General features: G+C 43.0%; 1 protein-coding gene across 12 annotated transcripts in view; it reads right to left on the bottom strand.

The window, feature by feature from the left end:
* Positions 1–12,849, bottom strand: part of ENOX1 (ecto-NOX disulfide-thiol exchanger 1) — a 541,543-nt gene that overhangs the window by 33,755 nt on the left and 494,939 nt on the right. For all 12 annotated transcript variants that reach the window (XM_059725304.1, XM_059725457.1, XM_059725449.1 and 9 more), the window contains one exon: positions 30–137. In XM_059725304.1, coding sequence (XP_059581287.1) covers positions 30–137 — 108 coding nt within the window. The remainder of the gene's footprint in view (positions 1–29; positions 138–12,849) is intronic.

The following is a 12,849-nucleotide window of genomic DNA, read 5'->3' on the forward strand; positions in this document are numbered from 1 at the left end:
AGGATTATTCTATTAATGTAAACACTCACCTGTTCCTGAAGAACTTTAAGCATTGCTTGTGTATGTGTTTGTTCTTCTTTCGCTTGTTCCAGTTCAGATTTCTTATTATTTAATTCTTCCTGTATACTCAGCAATTGCTGCATAAATAGAAGTTTCTTATTAGTATTGTCTGAAGCTGATCAATTTTAAATATTATAAAGCAGCACTGCAAACAACATTTTTCAAGATACTTCTGTATTTATTGTTGTTGCTTAGCCTCTTTTGTCTAAGTCGATGTAAATTATTTCCATCTGCATTTCCTGCCACAGCTGTATTCCACAATGAAGGCATTTGTTAATGTGGGGTTAAACTATTTGTTAAAAACCCCTGGTGTACTATATCATCCATAGAAGAACTGTCACAGCTGTCTGAACCAAAATCTTAGTTACAGAGGTTTTAATAATACTAGGGTAAAACATTACAGTGCATAAATAATTTAAAAGCACAGCACTTTAATATAATTAGTCACTGGCCCAAAGCCATTTCATTCTACACAAAGCAATATTCTGGAAAGCACTGGCAGTTGCCAAGAAGACTAAAGATTTCTTTTTTCCTTGTTCTGTGATGGTGATGTTTTATTAGATCAGCAGGACTCAAGCCCTACAATCAATATATCAGCGAAGAAAACTGCTGATACGAACTGTCAAAACAAAAAAAGCTATGACCAAAGAACTATTCTGATGCACAGAATTTCTGGGATGCAGGGACATTTTTAAGGGCTGGGTCTTCTGGTCTTAGCCAACTATAAATTATACATAGACTCACTATATACAATTATTTCAGAAACTAAACCATATTCCTGAATAAAGGTGTCAAGTGCTACACACTGCTAAAGAGCATGAAAATGAAGGCAGGGTACTAAAAATAGCTCTCGTAGTAATCAGCTTAAGAAAGTTTGATTTGCTTTGGAAAGATGTTGCTCTAATTAGCTTTTGTATTAAAAAAAAGCTTCTGGAATGAACGACTGCTCCAACAGCAAGAAGACATGGTTGTATCAGTGGGGACCAACTTTTTTGCCAGAAATACTGAAACCTCTCCAAGTGCCACTTTGATCCCATTCTGCTCCATGCCCTACCTACTGTTCTGTTTCCTGCTTCCTGCCCTATATGTCACCGTGCTGGCTGTCCCTTCCCTGATCTGTCATACGGAGAGCTTCCCATGCCATTTGTGGCATGCATGCTGCACGTTGGCTACCTGTGGGCTATATTATACTATGTATAATATTGCATGCATAATATTATGCATGGTATAATAACTTGATATATTATACATAGTAAAAATTAAAGGTCTAATTTAACCAGCTGCTTAACACTCATAACTCTCTGACTATAGCTGATGCTGCAGGTGATCATCACCTAGAAAAATCAGTCCTTTGTGTGCTAATTAATTGAAACAAAATAGCAATATTTATGCTGTCACTGGCAGTCTCAGGTAACAAGGTATCTGCTTCAAAGCAGTGTCCAGACCACTTTCAGAGCTGCTGGGAAATGTGGGAGGCTTCAAGGCTTGACTAAATATTGACAGTGGATTTCTGATATGGGCTGACACAACTAAATGGAGTCAATTGATGTTTTAAAAATCCATAGCACTATCATGGGGGAGGGGGAGAAGGGTGGAAACTGTGCTTGTGTGACTATATTTTACATAAGGACCTTAGACAAATGCCCTGAATATCTTCCAATTAATTTTAGTCACTGTCCAGAGTACTCCTGAAACCCCAGGCCATCTCAGGAAAGACCATCTCTGGAGATGGATGGATGCTATTTAAAGCAAGACTAGGTTACATTAATGGCCCTTTCAATATGTACATGTTTTAAAAGCTACCAGTTTTCATCAGAAAAAGTTTCTAGGCCAACTATGTGGTTTCCTGCAACTAGGAAGGTTACTATGAACCGACATAACAAGAACAAGGGAACTGTGTGTACCCAGTGCTATTGTATAACTTGTACGTTTATTAGAGATGGCTGGAAACTTCCTATTAGCATGCATTTTCTGCTGGAAACTGCCAATCTATGGAAACTGGAATGTTTTACACAAACAACATTTTAAAAAATTCTGATGGACTGACAGGTAATCTCATGTGATAGATTTCCTGTCAGTTCATCTGCTTGGATGATAGTAGCCCATTCGAAGAGCTGGAACTCCTAAAACCTGCAGCTACCAAAGTGCTTAGGTTTGCAGCCTCTTAGTCTGTAAGGGCCTGGAGGCAAAATCTAGCAGGGCCCCAAGGCTTGGAAACTGGGGGACTAAGCTGTCAGATGCCCAGAGGGCTGGCATCCTGGGCTGCCCTTCTGGACACAGGCACCAGTTCTCCAGCTGCCAGCCGTTCCATAAAAAAATCCAACATTTTTTCTTTTTTTTCCACTATGGTATGGAACAAAATTACATTTCCAAACCCTTCAGAATTTTAAATGGAGCAGAAAATCCCCTTCTGCTCTAGCTGTTACACAGTTATATATTGCTTTCAATTCTGGCATTTTCCTACTTTTCAGTGATGGATTTTGCAACCTGAATGCTATTTTAATGTACTTTTGGGTGTAATTTCCTGGGCTTTTACATCACATGGAATCATATAGGCACCCAAGATGTTCATCAGCTGACCTGGAACCTTCACCTAGCCTGACAAGGCCATTTTATCACAATCCATCAAGTTTCATCCAGGAATTCCTAGATTAAGCCCTAAAACAATGACTTGCACACCCCTAAAAAAAATCTAAATGGATGTGTGGACCCCTTTGGAAATTGTGATTGGAGGTGCAGACCCGTTTGAATTGTGAGTGTGAGTATTCACATACTTTTGATTGATCATAGTCATCTCTCATGGACCCCTTAGACATAGTCTATGGACCACAGGCTGAAAACCACTGACTTAAGGCTTTAGTGACCAGGGGACCATTTTGTTTGCTCCAGCCGAGCAGGAAAAACCAAAAGGCCAGCAATAGTTGAATCCTCTTCAATGACAGGAAACTGCTCAGGTGACATATTCCCAGATGTTCCCAGCATATGAAGTGCACTCTGTGCTGCAGAAGAACATGAACTCCCCTGCCCCAAATTTCTACCAATTTGTCCCAGGCTACAATTAATTCTCAAACCACAAATCTGGCCATCAATTTGTTGCTGAGCAAGATTCACATGCCAAGAATTCAGGAAAAAAGATTCTCTTCACCAGTAAAAGTGGTTGTTTTACCCTGCCCTATGAACAGGGGTGATCTGACCCCAGCTGATTTCCTGCCCCTTGGGCAGGGGACTGGACCCAGTGATCTCATGAGGTTCCTTCCAGCCCTAATGTCAAAGGGCCAATCTGCAAAGCTTCATAGGCAGGATAAACAAACATGCAAACAAAAAAATAACCCACAGAATTATGTTCAAGCCAGCTGTGCATGAGGAAAAAATATTCCTTCCATCCTCCTGAAGTCAATCGGCTGAAATCTTGAATCATGAGATCTTATTACAATCAATGTCTCAGTCCACATCTGAAAGTGCTATGATCAGGCTGAGGACACAACTGGCACTTCTCTTTTCCCCAGAGCCCATGAAGGAGTGAGATGAGGGGGAGTATAGATATGCTGGAGGTTAGGGCTAGGATTCAGAGCGACTTAGACAAATTGGAGGATTGGGCTAAAAGAAATCTAATGAAGTTCAACAAGGGCACGTGCAAAGTCCTGCACTTAGGACAGAACAATCCCATGCATCAATACAGGCTGGGGGCTGACTGGTTGGGCAGCAGCTCTGCAGAAAAAGACCTGGTGATTACAGTGGACAATAAGCTGAATATGAGCCAACAGTATGCCCTTGTTTGCCAAGAAGGCTAACGGCATACTGGGCTGCATAGGTAGGTGTGTTGCAGCAGACTGAGGGAATTGATTCTTCCCCTCTTCAGCACTGGTGAGGTCACATCTAGAGTACTGTGTCCAGTTTTGGGCCCCCTCACTACAAAAAGGATGTAGACAAGTTGGAGAGAGTCCAGCAGAGGGCAATGAAAATGGTGAGGGGGGCTGGTACATATGACTTGTGAGGAAAGACTGAGGGAACTGGGCTTATTTAGTCAAGAGAAGAGAAGACTGAGCGAGGATTTAATAGCAGCCTTCAACTACCTGAAGGCTCATTCCAAAGAGGATGGCGGTAGACTGGTCTCAGTGGTGGCAGATGACGGAACAAGGAGCAACGATCTCAAGTTGCAGCAAGGGAAGTTTAGGTTAGATATTAGAAAGAATTTTCTCACTAGGAGGGTAGTAAAACACTGAAACAGGTTGCCCAGAGAGGCGATGGAAGCTCCATCCTTGGAGTTTTTCAAAACCCGTCTAGACAAAGTTTTTGCTGGATTGATCTAGTTGGGGATGGTCCTGCTTTGAGCAGGGGGCTGGACTAGATGACCTTCTGAGGTCCCTTCCAACCCTCATTTTCTATGATTCTATGAGCATTGGCATTTGGATCCAGAGAGTCCAACACCTGAATGGAAACCGAGCTCAATACCCCTCCCCACATCCGCAAGGACTGTAGGATTTCTCTCGGAAGTATGCATTTCAGAAAGGTATCTAATCCCATTCTAAATACTCTAAGCAATAATGAGTTCCTTCATCTCCCCATGTAAACTCTTTCAATATGTAATTACCTCCAGAGATAGGAAACTGCATCTTATTTCCAGGATGAATTTGTCTAACTTCGATTTTCAGCCCTTGGATGCTGTCAGCAAGATTGAAAAGCATCTCCCCACCCCCATTAGATCACTTTCCCAAATATAAGATCAAGTCACCTCTCTATCTTCACCAGTTTGCCAATCACAGTTTTTCTCTTTAATCACCTGTCCTCTAGGTTTCAGTCTCATCATCATTATGATTATTTCGATTTACATCCCACCTTATCTAGAAAGGCTCAGAGTTGCTCAAAATAGATGAGACAAGCCACAGATGAGAAATAACAGTTGACTCCCTAAATGACACCCTAGAACTTGAAAACTCAACCTACCCCCATCAACCTCTGTTACTCTGCCTATCCACAGGAGAACTCTGTCCCCACCTCATCCTCTTTTCCCCCCCACGCCCCACTTAGCCACTCACTCTCACACCTCAAAACCAGAGGAGATCTTTCAACTCCTTGTCCCTTCTGTACCTGAAGCTTCGTCTGTCGTACTTCTTGGACCTCAGAAGAGGAGGAGACTGAGACACACAGACACCAGTGACACATACTCCTTTGCTGGGAGTGCTGATAGCTGACTGCATCATCACCCAGAGCAGTAAGTAGTATCAGCTACAGGAAAAATCCACCTCATCTCTGTAGATCTGGGATGCAGCAAGCTGAGTTGCTTTCAAGGCTGCCCAGTCCAGTCAACCCTAAGAACTTAAGACAAACTCTTAAAGGTTTTACTGACTAAACCATAAAAAGTCTCTATTGAACATGAGCAAATTGAGATCGCTTTTAAAGGCAGATATATATTGGCTGCATTTGGGTAGTTTTTTAAGAAAATGGAAGACAACATCAAGAGCTGGGAGGAACTGGCTGCTAACCAATTCCAATGGCGCCGCAACCTCAGCCAAGTGGCAGCCTAGTTTGAGGTAAAGTTTCTTGCCCTTGAAGCAGAGAAGAGAGAGTGGAGGAAAGAAAAGGAGAGAAATCCCAGCCTACAGCCTACTTTCCCCTGTGGAAAGACCTGCAACTTCTGTGGACAGATCTATGGCTCAAAGATTGGACTCTTAAGTCACCTTAGTATCCTGTAACCTCTTTCTAAAGGTGTGGCTTTAGACACCATCCTTTTCTCTCCCTGGCTATCATCAGTATCTGAAGCAGCTTCTCCTCTCATGTGGCTCAGGTCATAGACTCTTCTTTTCTTCTTGTATCCAGCTAAAGAAACTCAGCATGGGTTATTCTTTTGCTAAACAATCTTTTTCTTCTATGGCTTTGCTTCTGGAAATGACCAAATCATTTGGGTTGAAGCCTCCCAAAAAATCCAGCCTAAGGCAGGCACCTGGCATGAAAAGTTTCAGGCCAAACAGTTGGAGTTTTGCAAAGTCAACAGCGACTGAAACTAAAACATGACTATACAACAGGCAAGTATCAGGCACCCTTAATAACAGATGGTGCTACCTGCCTGTGACAAGGCAAGGTTACAGTCAGTTGTGCCAAGATTATCATAGAGAGTTATTCTGATTTTTTTCCTTTTGACATTATTATGCTTATTCATGCTGATGACATAGATATATTTCTTCTGCCCTCTTGATCACTTGTAAATTACTCAGTACAACAAATTCAAATACATATGTATTACTTTTTATGGTGATGCTTGCATTGCTATTCTTGTCCCTGCATCCCTTCACCTACCACAACTTCCTGCCACTGCCTTGGCTACCTCCCCGACTTGTCAGCTTGTCTATTTTATACATATCGTCTCTTCCTGCCTGTCTCAGTGTGCTTGCTAAGGTCTTTGTAGTATAACTAGCCATGTTCCTCTTTTCTTGTGTAACTATCAAGCCCACTATACCTGAAGATTGGAAGAGGGCCGAACCACAGATTTGTTAATTGCCAATAAAGGACTTCCTGAATGGCGGCGAGCCACCAGGAAGGTGTTAATTGCTTGTTAGAGACATTGTATAAAGAAGCTATAGTCCGAGTGAAGACGTCCCCCGGAAGGGGAACCAGAGCTGAGGTAAGTAACGAGCTGGAGCAATGTACAGTTTCCCTGAGCAGAGGTGCAGGCTGGGGGGAGAGATAGGAGAAGCCCCTCCCCAGGACGGTGAGCAGTGGTGCCGGAGGAACGCCGAGACAGAGAGATTGCTACAGTGGACTGAGGTTGGCGACGGCTGGCAAAGAGTTTTTCTTTGATGTTGTGGAATAGGGGTGGGATGTCGATTCAACGCCTGGGCAACTGCACCCTACCTGACAGCTTACCTCGGGCCCAGGAGAAGTAAGGCAAGACAGAGAATAGCAAACAGATGTACATGACAGTGAGCTAGCAGGCAGCTGTGGTGTGACTGTCATGGATGGAACACGGGTGCAGAGTTGCAGTCCCGGGTGTACCAGATCCCAGCCAATAGGACTCAAGTTAGCTGAACTGAATTCTGTTCTACCTACAGGGACCTGAGCCCGCAGTAGCTGCAAGTGGCTGTAGCTGAGTGGGAAGCAATGTGGTGTAGTCCTCATTAAAATTGGTCAGCCTCCCCCTTGTTCAGTGTTACCTTATTCACTCCCATCAAGTCATGGCAGGAGAGACAGACATCAGAATGGGGAGCAGGACTTAACACTTTGTTTTGATCAATTCAGAAATCTTGTCCACAGCGCCCATCTTCAAGAAAGGGAGGAAAGAAGACCCGGGAAACTACAGGCCCATCAGTTTGACCTCAATCCCTGGGAATATTTTGGAAAAAATTATCAAAGAGACCATTCTTGACAGGCTAACAGAAGGCACCATTCTGAAGGATAGCCAGCATGGGTTTGTTGCGGGTAGGTCTTGCCTGACCAACCTCATTTCCTTCTATGACCAGGTGACGTATCACCTGGACAAAAGGGAAGAGGTTGATGTCATATATTTGGACTTTAAAAAAGCCTGGTGTCCCATGATGTGCTCATGGAAAAATTGGGCAACTGCGGCCTCGACTACTTCACAGTCCAATGGCTGGGGAACCAGCTCTGAGGTCGGACCCAGACACTGGTAGTTCACAGAACCAAATCAACATGGCACTCGGTGACTAGTGGTGTCCCCCAAGGCTCTGTTCTCAGACCTGTACTCTTCAATGTTATCATAAACCATCTGGACACTGGTGTCAGAAGCAGACTGGCTAAGTTCACTGACAACACTAAACTTTGGGGCAGAGTGTCCACACTTGAGGATAGGCTGGTGATCCAGGCCGACCTCGATAGGCTTGCAAGGTAGGCAGATGAAAACCTGATGGCATTTCTCAATACGGAGAAATTCAAGGTGCTCCACCTCGGGGGAAAAATCCCTCATCACACTTATAGACTCAGCAATGCTACACTCACTAGCATCATGACCGAAAGTGACTTGGGGGGTCAGGTTGACCACAAGATGAATATGAGCTACCAATGCAATACTGCAGCTGGCAAATCGAACAAAACCCTGGCTTGCATCTACCAATGCATCTCAAGCAAGATCCAGGATGTCATCCTCCCACTGTACTTGGCCTTGGTGAGGCCGCAGCTGGAGTACTGCATCCAATTCTGGGCTCCACAATTTAGGAAGGATGTAGAAAGCTTGAAAGAGTCCAGAGGTGAGCCACGTGCATGATCAGAGGGCAAAAGAACAGGCCTTATAAAGTAAGGCTGTGAGCTATGGGACTCTTCAGCTTGGAAAAGCGTAGGCTCAAGGGTGACTTGGTGGCAGCCTATAAGTACATAAGGGGTGTGCATCAGGATCTGGGGGAACGCCTGTTCATCAGAGCACCCCAAGGAATAACAATGGTCACAAACTCCTGCAAGACCATTTTAAACTGGACATAAGCAAAAACTTCTTTATTGTCCGAACCCCCAAGGCCTGAAACAGACTCGCCCCAGAGGTGGTGCAAACACCTATTTTGGACACTTAAGAAACACTTGGATGCTTAACTTGCTGGGATTCTTTGACCCTAGTTGACTTCCTGCCCTTTGGGCAGGGGGCTGGATCCAGTGATCTTATGAGGTCCCTTCCAGCCCTAATGTCTATGAAACCATTCTGTTCCCAGTGAGGCCATTTGCTCAGTCAATTTCCATAACTTTTTAATACATCTACTAAGTCTTTCTTCTCCCACAAATTCTGAAATTTTCTCTGTAGAAGTGGGCAGATTTTTACTGACAAGAATTCTTCATTGTAAATTCATGCAATTTATTGATTAGGCCTCTGTTATCTGCTAGATGTTTGCAGGGCATTTAAACACCCCAGTAACTAGTCTGAAAGCTGCATGAGTCAAGATGGGATCAAAATCATCTTCTACAGATGGTTATTTGGTAGTCATGGAGAGATGCATTTCTGGAGTAAGTCCAGGGGACTGCTGTCCAGATCACAGCAGGCTCCCAAGCTGACAGTTTCAACAGAAAGACTGAAATGGAAATGGAAACTAACTAAATCAAAAGATGGTCTCTTTCCAGATCACAGTTAAGGCACTTTGTGTGAACAACATAAAGAAGCTTACTTATATTGACACTGACTCTCCTGTATCTGCTTTGCAGATAAATAGAAAACTTCAGTTTCCAGTGCTATTAATCTAGTATTATTCATGAAGACTAAAATAGTTTTTAGAAAAGCATTCCTGTATATTGTAAAAGGTGAGGGTTTTTTTTTTTTTTTTTTTTTTTACAAATTCCCCATCTCCAGTGTAGAAATTCTTATAGCAAAAGTTCAATACCACCCATCTTGCATAGATTTCAAAAGTGCAGACAGAAAATTACCATCTTAAACCAATCTTCTCTGCTTCTGAAACATTAAATATAGAAGGCATTATTGAAGCCAGCTGAATTACTCAGACCGTGTGCAATGTGGTGCCAGCATGGCTGAGAATGCTAACAACCATATAACACAGAATGTCTCCAAATATGTGTAAATCCTCACAGGGAAAGCAATAGGCTTGCAGTTGAATATCACTATACAGCCATGAAATAGTCTCCCAAGATCCCTGCATTCCCCTCCCCAAATCAGTGTTACATGTACACATTTAAATATATCTTATGAACATGTATACATGCACACAAGTGCATACATGACTGCATGCACATCCAGGAACAACCGACTTGCATAATGAATGACTCCACCAAGAAAGCATCTTTTAGAATTAGCAATCTTGCTATGCCAACAAACATGAGTTTAAGCAATGTGGCCTGGGAAGTGATCACAATGCCAAGAGCTATGTATAGGGCTGTGAGTTGGTTTGAATAATAAAAAGAAAGTCATTGTTCCCGTATATTTAGCTGTCATACTACTGAATGGTCTACCATCAGTATTTCTGTGATCACCTTGTTTAGGGCTGCTAAATGTCCAATGCCGGATAATAAAAAATAATCTAATTTTAAATAAAAAATAAGTAAATTACGCTTGCTATTCTGTACAGAACTTGGTTTTTCAAGGTATCCATTAGAGCAAACCTAGAAAATTCCATCATAAGGAAAGGGATACCAGGTCTCCTTTCAACTTCTGGGCTATGGACAAGCATTCAAAAAGCCTGAGCCTGAACCGATTCAATCTTTGCAGGTTAGTCTAACCTGGCTGGGCTAAGCCAGTTTGTAACTGTACAGACATCCCTTCTGGACTGAAGAAATGCCAGAACATGCCTGCAGTGACTCAGGCTAGAAACCAGGGGGCACTAGAGCAGCCCTGCCTTCCCTTCTACAGTGCTGAGCTGAGGGGGGGCATGGCCAGGCCCTGGCAGGATGCTCTAATTAGGGAGGGGTCCCCCCCCCCCCCTTGCTGTTGATAACAGAGAATTTAGTTATACAGCAGGGAGTTGTTAGCATGCATCAGCCCATCAAACATATCAAAGTCTCTCTCATTAGTTCAAGCTCTTCTTAAACAGCTTTACCCAAGGAAGGAACGGAGAGACATTTCCAGCTACCTGCTGATTAGCTCCAAAAAGCCCCAAGTCAACACTATCCTGTCTGCCTTTGTCCTGTCTCTCACAGCACAGACCGTAGCCAGCATGTGGTATGCTAGCTAATGCTCAGAAGTATCTGTATAAAGCAGAGGGGAGAAGAAATCACTGCTTGAGCAGGAAGTCATGGGGGGGCGGGGAGCACAGGGGAGCTGGGCAGACACCTGCAGTCTCTTCAGGAGCTCCAGGCAGGGAGCAGAGGGGAGGAGCCAGCCCTGCTGGGCTAGAGCAGGGAGCAGAGCCCTACCTAGAGTTACAAAGGAACTTGGATGTTGGGGGACTCTGATTTAACTTAAACCAGGAAGGAGTCTGGGACAGACATTGCATAAACCGGTTTGCCCCAAATCAGTTAAATCTGATACTACATTTAACCAGATTTATCTCAAACTGGTTTCAGCCATTGTCAAACTGGTTTATGTGCACTGAACATCTGTTCTGTTGCAGGTTTAAATTTCTGGTCACTTAAACTGGTTTATGTATAATGTCTGTCCCTAGCCCTGGAGATTACAGAAGAGGATATACAGCACACTTCAGTGAAATGACACTCCCAAACAGACCTCAGAGGGCTCATTTTTCAGTCCCTAACAACTTAGGGCCTGGACTCACAATCCTTGTTCATGTCAGCAGTTGAAACTCATGCATGAATGAAACTATCCCTCCTGACTTAAGCCAAAAACCTACAGGTGCAAGTTTCTGTTACAAATTCCACAAGCTGTGCAGCCTAGTGATTTCTTTTTCTTTTGTTAAAACAAACCCAGTTGTGTCAAATTCAACTTCATTCTACAAAGACGAAGAGAAGTCAGAGTTTGCTATATAGCAAAGGACAAAATCAGCAAGGGAAAATGCTATTTACAAACAATGGAATAAAAGAATATAAACATTTCTTGGCAGAATTCTCCTTAGGTAAAAGGAAAAAAGAAAATGTAATCACACACACACTTCACCTGCAAAATAAAGCATAAACTCCTCTCACATACAGACATCTTTCCGGGTAACATAATGGACTATTTGTGATATCACGCTTGTATACTACTATGACAGACAAGATTTCATATCACAAATGGCCAGCACATGGCAGGCTTGAATAATGAGTGTGCAACTACCCAGCTGAGCAAATATGCATTAGTAACAAGACACTGATGAGGCCAGACAAATCACCAAGGAAACAAGAAAATGTAAAAGACAAGTCAAAGGAGCTTTCAAAATGAGTCCTAAATAAAGCTAGCCACAGTGTAGTTTATGTTAACAAACAACCAGTGTTAATATATAATTGGGGATGATACAGAAAAGGAGGATTGTTGAATTAAAAAAATAACAGTGAAGGGAAATGTGACATACCATCTATCTCAAGGCTATGGCAGTTATCCTTTACTTCTCGTAGCCAGTTCCTGGGTCCATGGAATAAATTCTGATTGTAGTGATGGTTCACAGAATTTGTAGTGCAAGAGGGATCTAAATTCTGACCTAGCTGGTACATTGTTCGTTAAAAGCCCTGCATATTCTTTCCTGAGTGCTGGTGTGCCACCCCGTGCAGTGAACTTTGACCAGGAGCCAACTGCATAGTCACCATTTGCTGATTAGCTCTTGCTGCTAATAGCAACATGTTAATCAGTGGGGAGGGGGGAGCTGAGCATCCCCCCCATCACCTCTGAGCTAGGGAGGAATTTTGTCTTGCTGTTTCTACAGGAAGATGGTTCCTATCCTTTCCTCCCTCTGTTATCACCTGTATAGAAGTCCTAATCCTGCACTGCAGAAGGGATTCTGAGTCCAAGAAATACAAACATGTTATTTGTGTGAAATAAAAACAGACACACACAGAACAACACCGTCCCCCCCCGCCCTCCCCCGCCCCATGAAACAGCACCTGAGACAGCAATAATTAGACTTCAATCTCACATGTTTCTTTTAGGAGGGATGAAAATTTCAAAAGGAGAGTTTTTAATTGTATAAGCAAATGGCCCCAATTAGCACAGAGGCATGTTCCCTGTAAACATACCCTACTCACTTGTAAAGGCCCAAAACAGATTTTAGATTTTGTTTCTTCTTTTCAAGGCGAAATATTTCATTGATTTTCTTCAAGGAAAGTTAATAAATAAAATCAGTAGCAGCAAGGCTAGATGAAGCACAAATATTGGTATAAAGCTATGACATAGGTCAATTTGGCATGAATTTTAATCTCACTGCCAAATTATAAAGAAAATAATATCTTGTGCTAGGATTGGGACTTTCAAAAAACCAGCCACTG

This window comes from Alligator mississippiensis, chromosome 1 (genome assembly GCF_030867095.1).
Source record: "Alligator mississippiensis isolate rAllMis1 chromosome 1, rAllMis1, whole genome shotgun sequence".
NCBI lineage: Eukaryota > Metazoa > Chordata > Crocodylia > Alligatoridae > Alligator > Alligator mississippiensis.